At 43.6% G+C, this 20530-nt stretch overlaps 1 protein-coding gene across 1 annotated transcript in view; it reads left to right on the top strand.

The window, feature by feature from the left end:
- The window catches only part of grin2da (glutamate receptor, ionotropic, N-methyl D-aspartate 2D, a), a 126492-nt gene that overhangs the window by 5080 nt on the left and 100882 nt on the right, over nt 1-20530 (top strand). Inside the window, exons 3-6 of the mRNA XM_073463685.1 lie at nt 607-747; nt 2920-3186; nt 12586-12773; nt 17340-17480. Of these exons, the coding sequence (XP_073319786.1) occupies nt 607-747; nt 2920-3186; nt 12586-12773; nt 17340-17480 (737 nt within the window). The remainder of the gene's footprint in view (nt 1-606; nt 748-2919; nt 3187-12585; nt 12774-17339; nt 17481-20530) is intronic.

Raw genomic sequence — 20530 nt, 5'->3', positions numbered from 1 at the left:
TGATGTTCAATAAGTGGGACAATTTGTTTTAAGTGGCTCATATTGACAGTGTGATGTGGTTAATGGGGATTTCTTCATAACTGTAACTTCAGCTACACTAACAGTTGATGTAACACACTCGGCTTGGCACCGAACCCTCACGGCATCTGAAAAATATTCATTATCAGAAGCGGCTGTGATGATGGAAGGAGTTTGCTTTGAGGTGCAGAACTACTGTTGCTCTTTAGACTCGGTGAAGTCCCTTTGATTACATTTATACAATGTGCATCTGCCTCTACAGATTTCAGGGCTTATTTTTGGCTCCATAATCACAGAAGAGAAACTGCGAGGGATAAAAGAGTTATATCCAGAATGAGCTAGTGCCAATTACCTACTTGCTAGCTTGACTAGCAAAAAGAAAAGAAAAAGCCACAGCATTAAAAGGACTAATGGGCGAAGTATAAAACATTTATCATCTCTTTATATCTTTTGAAATAAAATGGGAAACCTTGGTTGCTGTTATCCGTGTGGAGGCCACCTCACACCAATCATCAACTACCGAACAACGCTGCAAACCAAAGTAAACCGCCAGGCAGCAGCACTCCCCGATGACTTTGGCCTCTCCAGAAGGATGATGCGCCCTGCTACGCCACAAAAAACTGCTCAGGAATGGCCGAGGAATGGGGCAAAGAGCTCAAGGCATCAACCCGACCTCCTCGTTCCCAAGAACTCAATCTGATTGAGCATCTGTGGGACGTGCCAGAACAGGTCCGATCCACGGAGGACCAACGTTGCAACTGACCGGATCCACCGCCAAACTCCTGGTGCCAGACATCACACTGCCAGAGGTCTGGTGTCCTTGCCTCAATGGGTCAGATCCAAGTCAGATCCACATCCCCAGGATGGTCGATCTGGTGGGGATCAGGAGACTTTGGTGGCCAGGTCAACTTTGTCAGTCTTTCGGGTCATTACTGAGTAGTTCTGTGGTGTGGCAGGGTGGATTGTCCTGCTGGGGGCGACCCACAACTGTTGGGTAAGTTGTGTAAGTCAGGATCCAGCAAAAAAAATAGCATCATATTGAGATTATCAACGTTATTCACTTCACCTGTTAGTCCTACGTTCATCACAAGAACCACTTTCATTCAGATTCGATCCAGGGTCACTTACACTTTATTGGGCTGGAAAACAAACTCAAAATCAAAGGGGTGTTCTGGGTAAAGATGGTTACCGGCAGTGTGCTGTGATTTGGTTGATTGCTAGTCTTCTCCACTGTGTTTGAGTCAAATGTTATGCTAAGAAACGCTCCGGTTGTTTGACCTTGCCCGTTGGGGTTTACCACAACTAATTGGCATTTTTCCCTCCAGGGCGGCTCTGCATTCGAGAAATATTTGTATAAATTAACTCTAATCGGTTCTTAATTGCCTTTGGGATGTAGAGTCGAGCTTGTTTCCTGATACACACCAAAAATTCTATCAAGCTTGTGTCAATAGTGTTTCTACATCTGTGACTTGGGACACAACGTCAGCCAGTCGTTGTTTCTGGCGAGTGCTCACATGACGAGTGCTTGCAGAGTATTTTATTGTAGCTCCAACTTCCAAGGGGACAAGAAACATTTCGTTTTATGTCTGAGCCGACACCACACTCGCTCCCAGCACGCCTCCCTGTACACTCATCTCTAACCTGCGTTAAGAGCCGCAGACAAGCTTACATGATGAATCAGGCCGCTGCTGGTTTGATATTTGACCTAGTTCAGCGCAGCGTAACCCGAGGTGAGCCCTGTCGACGTGAGAAGGCAGCGTGATACTCCCTGAAGTTTTCTTCTTGATCATTAATTTAAAACACATGCTCACTGCTGCTTTTGTTTTATGTTCAGACGGAGCTGAATAATTAATTGTTAACGGCACGGCTGGAAAGTTTGGACAGTGTCAAAAAAAGTGCAGAGGCATGCACACTGTCATGATAAGCCCATCGTTTATTTCGGTATTCATTCCAACTCTCAACCTATATGGATTATTCCACCCTGTTCCCTTTTTTGTTCAAGTTTTAAGAAAAAAAACACAAAAGAAGAAGAGCCCGAAAGAAATGAATTCCTCTTTCAAACAGTGAGCGGCTCATCTATCCAGATTAAATGTGACTGGAGCAGCAGAGAGGAAGGCGATCATTGTTTCTTTCATTGACACTGAAAGCCTCATTCAGAAGCCAAGGACTTTTTTTTTTGACAGACAGACGGCGTTATCCCTCCGAGTGTTCCCCTCTCACTAAAACTGAAGTCAGTCAGCCACCAAAGAAAAAGAGCTGAACTGAATGAGAACTAGTTCAGACTGCTGCTGTATGGATACCACCACGCTCGGAGATAAGTGGAAGTCTTACAGTATGCACCCGGCAGTCCCTGAATCACGTTAATGACAGCTAACATTGAATCGCGGTGTTCGGTGCCAGTGCAGAGAGTTGTGTAAGAAGCAAGATAGAAAGAGAGAAAGAAAGTGCCCGGTCATATACAAATATTATATGTCATATAAGAATATTTAATTTCTTTATAACACTGCGTTCTCTCCCCGCCTCTTCAGGGCTCGTAGATATATGCATGTAGTGTCTGAATTTCAGGCTGCAGACTGGAGTTTGCTTTCCTGTCCCAGATTTTAATGTTGGCTTTTTTGTACTAACCTTAAAGCAAAACTATGGTTAATTATAGCTGTATTATATTTTTATATTTCATCTTCAAGCCCAGAAAAGCAATTGCTGAAATCTCAGAATGTGACAGTGAAAAATAGGTCCAGTGGAGCAACAAGCAGGACAGATAACAGTGATTGTTATCAGACTTTCTTGTGCTTCTCCATATCTTTTAAAAACTGTAGCATTTACTGTAGTTAGAGTCGATATCTACCAACCCCGAAGGCCCAACTGTGCTCACCAGTTCATTGTGTCTCTCCTTGCATTCAGGAAAGCGGCTCCATCTACCTCCAGTTCACCTGCTCCACCTCTCTCCAGCTCGAGGTCATCTTCGAGGTGCTTGAGGAGTACGACTGGACCGCCTTCTCCGTGGTGACCACCCGTCACCACGGCTACGAGGACTTCCTGGCCATGGTGGAGGGAATGACGGACGGTTCGTTCATTGGCTGGGAGAAGAAGAGCGTGGTGATCCTTAACGTGACGGACGACCCTGGCGGGGCCCGAACCAAGCGGCTACTCAAAGACAACGAAGCCCAGGTGACAAATAAACTCTGCTTAATTCTACTTCTGTCAATTCATTTCTCTCAAAGCTAGAATATTCAATACTCAACTTATTTTTTCTAAGCCTGAGGCTCAGCCAAACAACATCTGTGAAGGCTCCACATGACTGGAAGGAGCAGCTGGTGAACAGAACCAATCTTTAGTGAAAAAAAAAGACCCTTCCCTCCACTGTTACCGTGACCTCCAGCCCTCAGCTGCTAGCTTCACCTGGAAAGTTGCAACTTGTACATTAAAGGTCCCATAGAAGAGACACTGATACTCCATTGTAAAGTGGGAAGCTGTTTATATCTTTTGAAGGCAGCACGTTCTCATACCTAAAAGACAGTAATGACTCCCAGAACATCACATGACACCCTGAGGGAACCAGTCAACACAGTCACATCTGAGCTTTGTCTTCACCTGGTCAACATAGTGAAGTGGTCACAGTTTGGTTAGGTTTAGGCACCAAAACTACTTGATTACGTTTTGGAAGAGATAACGGTTTGAGTTCAAATAAATACTGACGTCAAGTTACCTTCTGTATGTGATGCAAGTTAAATACGTTATGCAAGTCGGCTTTGACTTTTGGTTTCACGCAGGGCACAAACATCGCTCTTCTGTGTGGCTCTTTATACTCTGTCACCAGACTTCAACAGTTCAAACAGTTCAAGCTGCTTGCACAAACAACCTATACGGCCGAGTTTTGGGGGATCAGTCGGGAGGATTTTGTTCTGTACTCACAGGATCACAGACAGACTCTGATGTTCCTCTCACAGCATAAAGTAATCTACAAAAAAACAGACACCCACTGGAGTGTGAGACGTGTATAATGGCACCGCTGTGAGATTCAAACAATAATGATGAAATAAATATAAAACGTAATAATCTTTATTGGGTTAGTGTCCCGTGCCTGCGTGGGTTTTCTCCGGGTACTCCAGCTTCTTCCCACAATCCAAAGACATGCAAAAAGTTAGGTTAAATTGTCCGTAGATATGATTGTGAGTGTGAATGGTTGTTTGTCCCTACATGTCAGCCCTGTGATGAACTGGTGACCTATCCAGGGTGTACCCCGCCGTCGCCCAGTGTCAGCTGGGATCGGCTCTAGCCCCCCGTGACCCTGAAAAGGATAAGCGGTTTCAGATAATGGATTGATGGATGATTTAGTGTTTTCAAACAAACTGGCAAGATCATGTTGCACTGAACAAATGAATGAATACTGGGACTTAGAAAAAGTACTGTCACCTCTGAGTGTTTTGTCAGCAGTGGTGTTGGAGTATAAGGAACCACATTATTCAGCATCTACAGTGACCAGTCTTAATATTAGAAAGTGTTTGTCATAGATGCAACATGACACGTGTCCATGTTCGTAGATACAAAAAGGAAAGCTGATGTGGGTTGGCGTTTTAGGCACTTTTTGCATTGTCTTGTCTGGCTGTGACACAGTCGGCATCAGCCAACGAAACAGAATTGATGGTCAATGCATGAAACTAAAAGAAATGTAAATAGAAACTTCTCCCTTTTTGGTTTTCCTCTCTGTGCTGTTGCAGAAAGAAAACATGCAATTTCAGTCATGCTCTTAGAAAATAACTCAATACCAGGTTAATCTACTTTGTCAGATCAATATATCTGAAGTGCCCTCTTTGCACCCACAGTTATGACATTTATAAGTTAACGCCTTCAGACATTTTAACCCGAGGAAAGGTTTTGAGGAGAAGTTATAAAGATCGTCCCCTTGCTCGCAGTGAAAGGCTTGTTTAGAAGGAGGTTGACTGAGGACACGCTATTCAATTACAGTGACATCCTGAGGGACCACTTACACACAAACACCCACCCACACACACCACCAGATACACCTGGGAGTTTTGTAGTGCGATTGCAGCATTTAACTGTTGCAGCTCTGCGGTGTTCATGACATTAAGACGCTTTCGTACGCCCATACGTCCGCCCAAACCTGCACGTCACCGCACTCAAACATAAACAGAAAACAGCTGTTTTTTTCAAGCTGTTCTGACGTGTTAACGATAGTTTTCATAATGAGATCAATCACAGTGAAGGAGGGGGAAGGTTTAGAGGTTGTTTGCAGTGGAAGAGGGAAAGAAGACTCCTTTTTGTGCACATCCTGGTTGGTTTTTTATCCAGTTGTTATATTCGCCTGTGTCCCTGTGGCAGCATACGGCCGCTGCACCAGCCTCATACTTAAAGGCTGCTCATGGATGCACCTCATTGCTGTTTTAGCAGATGGCATTTCTTAAGGTTTTCCACTGCACTTACACAAAGAAGTATCCATCCCTACGAACCTATTTTAAGATGAGCATTATAAAGCTCTGGGGTCTTGATTAGCAGCCCTAAAAGTGCAGCTTTAAAGTGAAACAAGCTTTGGACTTCAGACTGTACAGTGACCCACTGAGAGCAAACCTGTTCTAACCTTTAACACCTCGAAAAGGTTAAAAATGAATAGACTCCTTTTCCTCATGATTGCTGTTAAACATAAAAGCTGCAGACAAACAACGTAGTCCAGCAGAAATAGACAGTGAAGGCAGAACGGACGGTATTATCAGGCGCGACCCAGCTGTGGTCTGACACATCTGATAGAGACGAAAGGATTTTTGTGGGTGCCACAGGATCTTTTCTCTTCGTTCTCCCCAGCCTTCGGCTTTGTACGTGAACAATATCTCCTCCGTCTCTCTGCTTTCACATGTCTCTCTTTCACACTGTTCCCCTTTTGATTCGTATTCATTCCTTGCTCTCATCATTTTACGGCTGTCAGCCTAAATGACCTTTGTCAAAAATGAAGTCCATGAAAGGGAGAGAGAAAGAAAGAGGGGGGAGAATGGACCAAAAGGAAAAAAAACAGAGGGCCAGAGTGAACATGATGTAATGTAATGAACGTGATATGAAATGTTGAACAGTGAGAAGACTGAATGGACTGTGCTGGGCTTTAGATGTGGAGGTGTAGCTACACAGACAGGAGTCTTTCAACATCACTGATGAGCCAGTCCCAGGACTCCAGGACAGTTAATGGAGCAACGATTTAATATTATTATTTACACCTGTGCTTGAAAAAAGCTTTATTGCCAGCGGCCATGCTTTTCTGTCTCCATCAGATAAATGGCAAATGGCTTTGTGAGAATATCAGGATCGCTACAGTAACGCGAGATAAACCACCACAGCTGAAGACGACGTATCGGATAATACACTGGTCAAAGCTAACTGAAGCTCACGCCATATTAATATCATTCAAAGACTATTAAAGCTAAAGGTAGAATCGGTAGGATTTGTCCCAGCTGTTCCTGAACACACCACAAAGATAGTTGATCGTTGAGTCTCATTCGCAGGACGTCAGGACCTCTGACAACAGCTGATGACGTACGAGGATCTTGAAGGGTTGTCGAGGGGGTACTCGAAATGGGATTGAGCCTCAGTCTTTTTCAAAATCTGAATCCACATGAAGAAACCAATTAAGTTTGGTTGCTTTTTAATGAATTTGAAGATGAATTCAATCAAATAGAGTGTTTTTAATTGGTAATGCCATTTGTACACAGTATATAAGCTACAGTTCGGACATGGAGTACTGAAGAGAGAGAGAGAGGCTGCCTCGAATCCTTACTCAGCTGCAGGTGTCAGATTTTATGTTTTTTGTTGTCAAAGGTACACCATGTACTGGAAATGTCAGGAGGTACTTTAAAACTACCTCAATATGCCGATGCTAACGCTCATTTGTCAGCTGAGAACTGCTGCGGCTGCTGAACTGTTATTTAATGCTCCCCGCTTCCACATCAGCGACTGTAAACAACAGGAAGTCATGCACAGGACAAGTTTTTGGACGGTCTCCAAAGATGCATTTTTTTCTTGGGCTTCTTTTCAATGAACGTTGCCCGATGGGGGTCGAGGTCAGTGACATCTATCTGACTTTGGCATTTTTAACAACAATATATGAGCTTGTCCTTGAAAAAAATAGCTTATTGCATCTGGGCTTCCTGCCTTTTAAGAACAGGCATGCCTGGAATCTGCCTGAGTCAGGGTGGGAGTAGGTTTCATTTCTGTCTCTGCACTCGATCCTTGGGTGATCCGGAAAATCAATCTGGTCCGCTGCTGTGTCATAAAACACGTTCCAGTGCTTCTCAGTCTGCTTTGGAGGTGCAGAGATCAATGAAGTGGCAGGCATCAGTGAGGAAGTATCAGAGCATCCAGTGCAAGAGTCTGTTATCGTATCAGCATCCCGCCTTACTGGAAATCTGTTGGCGATCGGACGCACCGGCCGATTGTGCTGCTTTGAAACTGCATCGGCCCAACACCCGCGTATTTAATCATTGTAAAGAGACTATTTTGGCGACTATCGCTACACTGGTTCCCTGCACAGTCTCAGTAAAAGCTCGTTGTGTGTCTGCTAACACTCATCAAACTGCTTATTTTACGGGATAACAAGTACAGACTTGTATATCACATTCTGTTTTATCGCGCGTGCTAAAATCAATAAAAAACATGACAGCGTTGTTGTGTTTGCCTTGTCCTAATAACAGGAAGAGGACAGAGCATTACTTTATCTGTGCAAATAAAAATAAACGGCGTGACACCTGCCAGACTCTATCTCATTTCGAAAAAGCTTCAGTGCAGCTACTAGATGGACATTTTTCAAAGAACATTTTGTCAGATTAAATGAAAAATGCATCTTCAGTTTTGGATCCAAGGGAACCAAGAGATGCTTCGGAGCAGTTAAACTGACAGGTGATTTAGCTCTACCAACAGAATCACTGATGTCTCCTCTGATAGAGATTGAGAGGAACCGTCATTTTGTTTTACTAAACATGTCTTTCCACATTTTTCTTATTCCTCACGCCTTTTCCTTGTGTTTTTTGTTTTTGGTTTTTCGTCTTGTGAGTCGAGTTCAAGATGGAAACGTTACTGTTATCCCCCAAATCGAAGTATACAGACGGAGAAGCACTTTCCAGACTTATGTGAAGAACTATGATGGAGATGATTAAAGGTATAATATGTAGAGTTTCCACAGTAAAATGTCTACAAACGACAAGACTTTGTTATAAATTTTGTTGTGTACTTACGCTTATATTATCCTAAACATTAACGATGTTCAAACCCAGAGAAATCTGTCATTTTAGTCAGGGGAGCAGCGTTTCAGCTGGTTTCTGGTGGCTGTGATTTACCAGGATAATACCAGATGATATGTGAGAGGGTGAGAAAGGAAGTCGACAAACGTAATGTGAATAAAGCTGTAACACATCACCTCATTAACCTGAGTTAATGTGAGATAGATTTTCATCTGCAATGGTGGTTTTGTTTAACTCCTAACCTGATGTGCCAGATGGTTTTACACACAGAACCATCAGGAAAAGGCAAGCGCTTTTAAACAAATAACTTTGTTACCGTCCAGCATGGGCTAACTTCAGCCAATCAGAACAGTTGGGGAGCGCTGCTAACAGTAAATCACACAAAGTTAAACTCAGTGAGAAGAGAGAGAGAAGAGCGAAACCAGATTTTTTTTCATTGAGAAAAGTCCCCAGCGCCGTTCTTTGCCCTTCTTTCATTGAGATATCCGCTCTAGCTCTGATACAGCCTCACTGATGCTGTAGCAGCATACGCTAACCGGCCACCACTGTTGTTTTTCAAACCAGTAGTCGCCTCTCTCGCCAGTTGTCCCTCGTGAGGCGCTGATCGGTTACACCGCTGTGTTTTCGGCCACGGGCACACAGCTTGAAGCCTGGCGATAAGGACATTTGAGATCACATAATCACATGAGCTCGCTAATCCAGCTCCCCCACCAGGTAAAGAGAAAGTGCAGCCGCAGAAATTACACCACGTTTAAGACGGATAAGATGTAACCTGCTGTTTTTGGGTCCCGTTGAGCCCGGTTGTTTTATATTCTCGACGGTGGGAGAAAACTTTTATCCACACATTCGGGTTGCGTTTGCTCCTCAGGTTGCAGGACTGCACATCTGCTGCCAACGACCTCCACAGTGAATTATCCCACCATTGTACTATGATACTGCTTGTTTTTTTTTTTCTCATCGCTGTGTAGCTTACACCTCGTCATTGTTTCAGTCTAGAGGGGTTGCATGCCAATTTTTCTGCATAATCCTCCCATGATGCTCAGGCCTTTGATGAAAAACACAGGATAGTGTCTCATAATGTATCTATAGAGGCATAATATTGTCGGTTTAGTGCTGAATGACATTTGTGAATTGGACAAGCTTTGCACAGAAGAGCGTATGCTAAAATCCCCTCTTCACACACACGCACGCACACTCTTGATGTAGGAATCATTGATTAAATTTGGTTCAGCCTCGGCCGCTCTGTGATGTGACTATAATTCAGACGGAGGGAACTGTTTCCCGCCGAGACTCTTCTCTGCTGCTCTCCCTATCTCGCCATATCTGCTTCCCTCTCATCGCCTCTTTCTTCTTCCCCTGTTCCCTCTCTCATCATACATTAGCATGTCTCACGAGCAGCGTCTGGATGCGAACAATCTGTGTTTCATTTACACCTGAAATTAAAATTACCTTTCAGCGCGCGCCCCCCCCAAAGACCTCCTCTAGCCCCCTCGCAAAACATATACATGTCTGGCTGACCTGACAGCTCTCTGTCCCAGCTCATGCAGAATTATTAATCTTACGTGTCCTTTATGCATAATGTTGGAGTCACCGGGGAGGCCGTAGTGCTGCATGGGCCATTTATTTTACTTCAAAGCACTGCCTCCGCCAATTAGCATACGGCAGGCATCAGCTGATGATTCGTATCTCAGTGTTGCAACTGGTAAGCAAGATAGCAGGCATGCTGTTTTTCTTCTACATGTCTGAATGACTTGAGTTTATCATCACAGCAGAACAAATGTATGATGGATCAAGCAGCGCAGAGACTACTTTATGTAATGCTGTTTCATGTTTTCATTCAGACTTTGATATTAACGTCTAGTTGATAAGCAGCAAAAATGAACTGATATATTCTCACTTTGTAAAGCAAATACGTTTGCAAGCAAGCAGTTCCTTATTTACACATCCAACAGACACGGCGCAACATTAGCATTAATTCAGAGGCGTGTTTCTGGCCACATTTAGGCCCAATACCTTAGTTCTGGTTTGGATTCCACCAACTCAGAAACATTTCTCAGAACTGCTCATACATTCACCAGCAGGTTGCTACCTCTGTCTGTCTGTCTTGTTTGGTCCTGAGCAGGTAGTGTCAACACGTTCTCACTCCCAACCAGTCACATACGGGCAGCTCGGTCAGCGGCCTTACCCCCAAATTCCACCAGATCCGTGTTCGGTCCGTGTCCGATCCACCACTGCAGTGGAGCTGATAGGTTTCACTCTTGTCTATGTGTTTACTTTCACTGGCTCCGCTGCGTTGCATATCTACTCCTTTGCAGCTCCGGCAGTCCGGACCCTTCCGTAGCAGATACATAGGACCTCTATTTCTGCCGGATGCCGGAGCACGATACAACAATTCAGCCAAATTCAGCACAAATCCATCAAGATTCTGTTACGAGCCTATTTCTTGCTTTAAAATGTTTTCAGAACCGTGTGTTGGTGTACTGTTTAGCTGTGGTGTGAGAACGTTTGTCACCAGGCTCCCGCCATTTTGTGTTTTCCTTCTAAATGGAGCTTAAAAACTCAGATCAAACTAAAGATTCAGGCAGTGCTGATCAAATGTGAATCAACATTCTGTCACTTTATACCCTATTTCTGACTCGTTTTGCAGTCTTTACTGTGTGTTAGACAGATAAAAACATCCAAGATCCCTATTACTGATAGCTGTCAAGGGTTAAAAAGGATGGTGCTCCACTGGGAAATTGAACATCTTCTTATCTAAAAAAATGCAAACAAAAAAAGATCTAATCCTAGTCCTTTCTTAAATGATGGGTTTCTCAACTTCCATCATTTCAACCTGGATGTTGACGCGATTAAGCTCTGTCACGATAAAATATGAAGACTCGCGAGGATCTAAATGAAATGTTTTCTTCCTAAATGAGATGTCCGACGTTTGAGAAATGAGACACCTGCACTGACGAAGTGATTGATGGCATGAAATTATAACACATCACTCCTGTTTCAGAGGAAAGCAGGGCTTCCTCTGCCATGAGATGAGAGGAGGGGAACACTTTGACAGACTGCATCCGCTTTATTTCACAGAGTGACAAACTTCAAGCCAAACAAATACCATCACTACATGCCAAAAAGGTCTAAATATACCCTGACTGCTCAGAGGATGTGGCTGACAGGGATCGAGCGTTAGCTTGGACCTCACGCCGACCCCGATTCCATCTGCTGTCGGCTGAGTGGGAGGCATCGGCGTCATCTCGCCGTCCCCTCTGACGCGAGTGACGGCCGGTGAATGTGCGAGCGTGAGACAGGATCCACACACCGCACGTCTGCTGCCATCAGAGCGCTGTTAGCGAGGCATTTCACGTTGTCGGTTTTTGACAAATCTCAGTTTTATAACCTCTGCAATTGTCTTACAAACTGTGGCGCAAATTTTCCCTCAAGTGCTTCCTCTGAGTAATCATCTGAAGTACCCTCAGCAGCAACCACACACACACACACACACTGCAGCCTCCTTCCTCCTCTCTCAGCCTCTTCTGGTTCCATGTTTTTTAACTCACTTTGTCTTTTTAATCTAACCCCCCCCCCCCCCCCCCCACACACACACACACACACACACACACACACACACACACACACATTCAATCCCCCCACTTTAATAATGTATGAAGGGGAAATGCACACGGACCAAGAGGCACCATTTTTCAAGTGCAGCTGCCTGTGTCGAAATAAGAAAAAGAAATAATAAAGAGAATCATTAATTTATAAGTGCACCAAGTGTTTTGATGTATAAATGAATATAATCCATAATTGTAAAGGAATCATGGAAGAACGTTACGTGACCATACAACAAGGACCGGGGAAGCTGAAAAATGGGATGGATATTCACTTTTTTGCCTCTTTTGTCCTCCGCATCCATCCTTCCTTTTCTTTTCCTGTAATTCCTTTTATCATCCTCGCTCCATCGCTTCTTTTCTTTCCCTCCCCATCCTTACTCCTTTTCTTTTTGCATCTTTCCTTCAATACCTCCTCTCTTCACTCTCCTCTTTCTAATCTTGTCTTATTTGTGCCGTCTCTCTTTTTCCTTCCTGCTCTACTTCCCCTTCATTTCCAACTCTCTGTGCTGTTCTTCCATTACATCCATTATTTTCTAATTAAATCTTTCTCTACGACATCTCAATCAATCCTGTGTCTCTTTCATTTTATTGTTTCCTGTCTTTCTTTTGATTGATCCCAAATCCATCTTGTCTATTCCTCCTTTTCCTTCTCCTGCTTTCCCTTTTTCTTACTTGCTTAATTTTCTTCTGATTGCTTCCCTCCCTCCATCCCTCTTCTCCTGCAGGTCCGTCTGCTGTACTGCTCTCTGGAGGAGGCTGAGCTGGTTTTCAAGGCAGCCTGGGCGGCGGGTCAGGCCGGGCCCAGTCACATGTGGTTCGCCGTGGGACCGGCCCTGTCCGGCCTGGGCCTGGAGGGGCTGCCCAAGGCCTTGTTCGCCATCCGGCCGCAGGGCTGGAGGGACGAGCCACGACGGTATGAACAATTTCTTTTATTTATGTAACCAAGTATCACAAACCACGATTCGCCTGGAGAGGGGCGCTTCAGGAAGTGATGCTCGAGGGGGAACTGCAGCCTCAAACTTACAAGCATTAGGCAACTGTTGTATTTAGGAGTGAGAAGGAGCTGGCCAGGCCCAACTACCAGCTTTTGTATCTAAGTAAGTGAACCTTGAGTTTGCAAACATCAGCTAACATCAGCCGGACTCCTCAAGGCTGCAGCAACAAAACCCCTCAGTGTCCTAAACTGATCAGGGTTGTTTTCTATTGACTACAAAGTCTTTTTTTTCCCCCTGAAACGAAGCCAGTAGTATTTATTCCATCAAAAAATAACATAGCCTTGCTTTAAAGTTAATGGCCTTTTCACTCTTTTACAACAGCGCCCGTCCTCATAACGTTCACGGCTATGTTCATTGAACCCGCAGTGCTCGTCTCTCTGAAACCTGCAGATATCCAGTCAGTGAATCTTTGTTTTTCTCATATAAAATGTAAAAAAATAACAGTCCCACTTTGACCGATGCTCAAGTTTACAGGATGCCATGTGATTATTCTCACTGTAAACCCATCTGTTTCCTGTGTTGTAGTTTCTTCTCTCTCAGTTGAATTGAGTTCTGCAGTGCCGGGCCCTAAAGCTGCAGAGAATCCAACCTTATGATTTTAAAGATACATGAGCATCAGAGAGAAAATACACATTCTCTATTTCATCCCTATAATACACACACTGTTCACCTCCTGTGTGGCTTTCCTGCAGCAGCACACAGAGGGACACAGTAACTTTTACGACCACCTGCTCTCTCCGTGATGTATGCCCTGCTGCAGGGATGACCTGATTTCACCGCGGGGATCATTAAATTTTCATCTAATCTAATCTAAGTAGACTGACCGCGTGAATCCAGGTGAAAGGTAGAATCATTTATTGATTTTTACTGTTATATCCAACCCAGTCATGACAGAAAACAGAGGGAGGCAGGTTAGAAGATACTTTTGTTCAATAATGCAGGTTGAAGATGAACATTTTGTACAGAAATCCAAACCAGCAGAGGGATTTTTAGGTTTTTTTGTACTCCAAGTTTTCAACTATTACACAAAAAAGTGGTACAATCAATCCCCATTTCCTCTCTGTGCTTTATGAAACCATCGCTGTCCACCGGCCGTCATGTAGTCGTTGAGGTGCAGCGTGAAGAAGGCATCTGGTTTCTATGCTTGTGAAATTGGCGTCCATGCTCTACAAGGAAAGCCCAAATAAAGCAGCACACTTGTCACTAGCATGCAGAACGTCACGGTTCATTGTGAAACACAGATGGACACCGAGGGTGGATAGTTAAAGGGATGTGACCGGTGCAGATGGGTCCCCCGTCACCAAATGAACGAAGTCTAGCCTTTCATGGAAATGTCAAAATTAAAAGCAATAATTTTGCAGGAAGTTGAAGTGGTTTTTTGCTTTTTCAATAAAAGAGCGAATGTGCTCAATGGGAGATGAAACACTTTTATGAATAACGTTTGATGGAGCGAACATTTTACTCAGTCGTGTCGAGCTGAAGCTGAATCATCTGCCGGCGTCTCCCCAGATATTCCCCATTAAACTCCCAGTCCCAGATTAATTCCAACTAAACACAGACTGGTTTTTGGCTCTTCGTCTTGGTCATATGGTATTTTCCAACTTGAGTTGATGAAGGATCGCCTGAACGCACCATTACGCAATTGACAAGTGCACAGTGATTATTGGATACTGAGGACAGGACAGCTGTGTCCTCCAAATTCCTACAATTAAGTATTTCAATGAGTCTGGCGTAGTAATCCCGGCCTCCCCTTATGCCATTTTCCAAACAGAATTAGCATGAATGTATATGCAGGTTTTGTAAATGTAAAATGAGCAGCATCATGTTCTCTGCTGCTGCTGACTGATACTCCTGAGAGCCGTATTATACACTAAAAAACTGTTTTTAATGTGGACCAGTAGTTTTTATTAACATATTAGAGAAACGGCACGCTCACTGTGTCGGGAGGAAAGTCTTACTCCGCTGCACCACTATCAGCTTTTTTTTAAGTCACACGTGAAATTAAATTAAACCAATCAGAGCATGCAAGAGAACATTTTTAATTTATATCTCAACTTCATTACTTCTCCCTCTCCTGGACAGCAGCGTCACTTATGCATCACCTAATCAGAACAAGTACTGAACCAGCGACATCACAACTTTTAAAAATGGTGGCAACATGTGGGAAGCTGTGAACGCCCTGCTTCCTCTCCTGAAGACACCACGACTGTGAATTCATTCCCCGTGAAGACGACAGAATTTGTGGCAGAGCACTTTTGAACTTTTGAACCCCCCCTCAGCAGTCCAGCTTCACTTCTTGTCTTGTCCTGTTGGCTTGTTTGAAGTGGTAATGCACTGAATTATGAAAGCAGGACTCCATTGAAATGCTTTATGATATGAGATCATTAGACAGGGTTTCCTGCCTGGCAGCAGCCGGCCTTATTATCAGGACTACAGCAAGAAACATACTGATGATCTTAAATGTGTATTTTTACATAATTAATCTTAGCGACATATATAATTAGATGTGAGAAGTGTTTGGTGTTGTTTTTATGCGGTGAATAACAAATCACTGTCGACTTTTACTGCCATATTAAGGAGCAGTGCCTTTTAAATGGTCTCTTGCTTGTGCGAAAGCTTCCTGCAGATCAAAGCCTGATCTATTATTAAATTGTTCGGAGACAGACAGCAAGAGTCTGCTAATATTTATTTATTGGATATGGAAGATGCTTCACACATAAATACATCTTGAAACTGGATGTTCAGTGTTGTACTGAAGCCGTGCTCGCATTAGTTTACTGGCAACAGCTGCTTTATTTATGATTCACCATCAAGGAATCATTTATCAGCTGTGCAGCAACGTCCAATCATATAAATACAGGTGTGCAAGGTGGCCTTTATAACCTCATATACGCACTCGCTATAGTTAGTTAGTAATGTTATTTATTGTCTGATGCACAAAATATATAAGACACTAAAGCTCACTGGAGTTCATTCATTCAGGTTCATAATAAACTTTAAGAAGTTCTCTGCCCCTTGTGATCAAAAATATAATCCTGATGCTCAATTATAAGGCTGTTCTGCAAGAAGGTATCGTAAATATATCTTAAAGATATTATAAATACAACTTCTGATCAAGCCATAACAATTGTAGGCTTAACTTAACAACTTCCTGTTTAAGCTCCGTCCATTCAGGGATGGACACGGATACAATCCTAACATATGTATAGATATGTAAAGAGCAACATTATTTGGACATCTGGGCTCAATCCCATTTCCAGTTTTTACCCCTAACCCTTTGTTTTTGAGTTCCCCCTTGCCCGTCAGAGTTTCAATGGGAAGTGGTTGAAATGTGAGAACCCTTCAGCACTTACACCACTGAGCACCACCTCACTGTTTTGCGGGGTTCACCTCCAGATGTTGGGTGTCCGGATTCTTGTCGGGATAGGGTGAAGTGTCAGGGCTTCATGGTCCAAATGGAAGACAGCATATTGGAAATTTGCGGTCATGTCTGTTCACATAAACGCCATCGACGACTACTGATGAGGGTTTAAATACTCCCTGTTCAGGATGTGGCCTTCAGAATCCGTAATGCTTAGAGCTAATCTCCTCGATCAAGCGTCAATAAATGTTTCAGCGTAAGACATCCAAATCTCCTGAACCTTCTTCCCTAACAAGATGATCAGCTCTTAAGAAGTCTTTCACATTTCCATACACTTTTGAAGTCTCTGTACTCTTTAAACCTTCACTAGGTCGATCGAAACCTAGATGGTTCTTGGATGTATAGGTAACCATCCTGCTAGCTAACAAGATACAACATGTTTCAGGGGCTTACTTAGGTCCTGCTCCGTTCCCTCCATTGGACCACACAGACATCAAGTCACTAACTCCCAGCAAGACATCAGACAAATGTATTTCCCAGAATGTTTGAGTATCCCTTTAATACCCAGAAATCCTCTCAGCACACTGAACTCAGCTGGTCTGGATTTATACAAAAGCAAAGACGAGAGGAAAAAGATCTAGTTCTGATGAGTCCAATTTTGAGCTGATGATCAGACAGTTTGGATTCTGCTCTTTAGTCCGATTCATCGCTTTTTTCCTCTGAGCAGAGGAGTGCTCACACCCACCACCAGGACCTCATTTGTAGAAATTGGGCAATTCTGCAGTGTTTCAGTCAGTGGAGATGTAATTACTTTTCATTTTGTTGAAGTCACACATAATTTAAACTGCCGAGATGAGAGTTATTTTAAATTTTGCCCAATTCAGCGTTAAGGTATCGAGGAGAGGACTTCTTTCATTTTTCTACCTAAGTTCAGAGCTGTTAACTTTTAGCCCTGTTGCATTTCCATTGTCAGTGGGTATGCACTTATTCAAGCAGTGAAGAAACCCTGACAGTCTCTCTCTTTCCCGATTTTTTTCCTGGACCTCAGCAGTGTCAGAAAAGACCTTTTGAAAATGTCCCCACCGTCTCTGTCTCACATTGTTCTTTTTCCCTAATCCTGCAGGCGCATTGCCAAAGGTGTGTCTGTGCTCACCCACGGGGCGATGGCACTGCGGAGGGACCAGGGGGCCACCAGCCGGTCGCAGTACGCCGGCAACTGCCAAAGCGACGGCAACCAGACCCACAGAGTGCCAGACAGAATCAGGTGAGAGGGAGGGAGGGGAAGAGGAGGCGACGGAGGGTGACTTTGAATTTTCGATGTCATTCACACCGGCTTCAAACACAACGGCAGAGCGAGCGAGCAAACAGTGAACAGCATGGAAAAGTAAACAGTGGCAGGCAGCTTTAATGAAGCTTCCACATTCAGAGCAAATCCAGAGAGCTGAGTCATCCTGGTTGGTTTCTGTAGTGATGTTATACAGGTGAGAGTCCACATGGTGGCTGCTGATGGAAGCTTGGATTTCTGTGTGTTCCTGGTCTAGTACTTGCTGATGCCGTTGGATTTAGAGGATTGATTTCTGTTTACAATATGAGGTTGCTTTGGCTTTACATATTGGACTTCTACATATTTCATAATACAAAACCATGACACGGAGAGTTTAGTGATTCTGCAAACTCAGCCAAGAGGTCCTGGCTGCCTCTCAACTCAGCAGCACTGTTCAGGGTCACATTCAGCACAAAACACACTGTATCACACTATATCACTGAATTAATGCAGATGTCTGAACAATGTATTTTGCAGGGTTATTGTTTAAACATCACTTCTCTGTTGGCATGTGTTGGTTTTCTGGCTTTAGGGGCACCCCTGTGACCGACGTGATGTGCATTTGTTCTTGAAACTGTGAGTCATGGTATACAGTCTCTGGAGCTGTATGATTCATCTTTTCCCACAGCTTTGTGTTAAAAAGCAAGCAGAAATCGCAATAAAGCATAACATTGAACTGCAATTCTTGTAGAAAAGGCACCCAAGTATCGTGATAGTATTGAATTGCTTATTGTGTCCAAAATCAGAGGTATTATTATTTTGTCTGCGTGATGATGCATGTTGAAATGTGTTTCATGAGGCAGAGCCTGATTGGAGACAGAGCAAACATTTAACCACAAATTGTTGCAGGCGCTTCATTTAACCTCCAGACAGTTTTCCTATCTGTGTCACTGTTACAAACCGGGTATAGCACCACCGATACGTCCAATTTACATTTTAGACGATTTGCCCGTTTACCCCCGAGGGACTTCAAATAGGTGGAGGGGACGATGAGAGGAGCAGAGGAGCAGCACAGCAGAAGAAGTTTTGACTGCATGCTTGATTGACTGCTGCTGCTCTTTGGCACAACCCCCTCTGGGAACTGTTTGGAGAAGTCAGGTTTCTCTCTCTTCTCAGCTGTCAGGGTTACAGGAGCTGTCTGGGAACCTGCTGCTAGACCGGCTCTGGAGGATTGTGTTCACATTTTTTTCTCGTGCCGTTGTTACTGAATAACACTCGCAAATGAATTATCTGCAGGATAGGATGCAGAATATATTCGTACATTGTGTTCCATTATGTCGACGTTCAGGAAAAACCTCTGTCAGGAGACTGAAGCACAAGTGAATGAGAAACCTTTTTTTTCCTGACGTCAAAATGCCCTTGAGCAAGGCACTGGATCCCTCACTGCTTCATGTGAACAGTGAGGACTGCAGCTGTGCTGGCTCACAGACCTCACACTGAACTCAATATGAAGACAGATGTTTCTGGAAGGATAAGGAAAACAAAAAGGAACCCCTCAGGACAAATGGATGTGAAACACTAGCATGACATTAACTGGCATTTTAATTTGGATTTTAAAAGGCAACAGCTGAAGCTAAAATTGTTAAATTTCTCTTTGCTCATGGGCAGCAGCACAGATGATTGTGATGATGAGTGTCCGGGGTGATGTTTTCTTATTGATTGACCAGTTCACACAAACTTAATGGCAATGACCTCATCAAATCACACTTGCCCAGGATAAGATGAAGGGTTGTGATTGGCCTGTTGAAAACAAAGTTGCAGGAAAATCTGTTTGCATGGCGGGCTAGCCAGACAGACGAACACCTGCAGATAGCTCATGAGCAAATTTGTCTGGTTTTCAGACTTAACAAGCAGGAATTTGGTGTTTTACCAGATTCTGACCAATTTGAATGCTGAAGTGTTTTTGCAGTCTGTGTTAACCTGTTTACTGGAATGTGTATTTTTGTGTGAAAGCTTAGATTAAGACTTTTTGCCTGTATTGTAGCCACCAAGTATTTATTGGGTCTCCCCTTTGACTTTATACTCAATCATACTCTGCTTTAAAATTGGCTTCGTGTTGAGTCTGAACACCTGTAGACAGACAACGCTCTTTTTTATTCTTCTGATTCTTCTGTTATCCAAATCTTCTTCTGTCCACTGAGCGTAACACTTAAACCTGCAGTGTGGGACTTTCACATATAAATGACACACTTACACAGTGTTGATTAAGCCTAGCACCACCAGATCAATCTCTTTGAATTTCGCAGTATAGCAGTTAGTGGTTTGCCAGAGCTGAAGGTCGTAACAACAGTCCCATACTGCAGGTTTAAAGTGAGCCAATGTACTATTTCATGGACAGCGTCCTCTGTGGCAGGTTGTGGTTATTACAGGATAGTAGTGACAAAGAGTGACAGTAGCACACAGAGAAGAGTCACAATGTCAGTAAACTCCTTTGCTAACATTAGCCACCATAAGCTACTGGTCATGTCATACCATTAGGGCTCTAACAGTGAAATCACTGGGTGTATTGAATTGAACAAATGTGCATTTAATATCTTCTGAATTCAACTTTTTTTTCTTCTATTTTTTCCCTTTAAATGTTACGTAATCTCCCTTTAATGTTAGATGAGAACACTAGATCTTTGCACCCATCTCCTCTCATTAAACGAGTGTTGAAAGACATTCTGAGAAATGTAGCAAAGTTCCTCCTGAAATAGCTGCAGATGAGGCAGTTTGAGTGAAACAGCCACAACAGAAAGCTCAATTAGAAACAGTTAACACCAGAAAATAACAGATTGGTGCAGATATGACAGATTGATGACGGTGTCAGAGAAATCTTCCCTGCACAGACAACAAGTGCGACTGCAGATGGATGGTTACCGCAGGTTGCCTGCCTGCCGCTCTTTAATGAAGTGAGGAGGTTCATTTTCAACTCGGCAAAACATTTCATGCCCTTCAGAATCTGGCTTTTGAATGCTCTCAATCAGCAGCAGGGCTGTCTGTCACGCTGA

Source organism: Pagrus major, chromosome 3, assembly GCF_040436345.1.
Source record: "Pagrus major chromosome 3, Pma_NU_1.0".
NCBI lineage: Eukaryota > Metazoa > Chordata > Actinopteri > Spariformes > Sparidae > Pagrus > Pagrus major.
The sequence above is the reverse complement of the archived record's forward strand: the minus strand, read 5'-3'. Positions and strand labels throughout refer to the sequence as shown.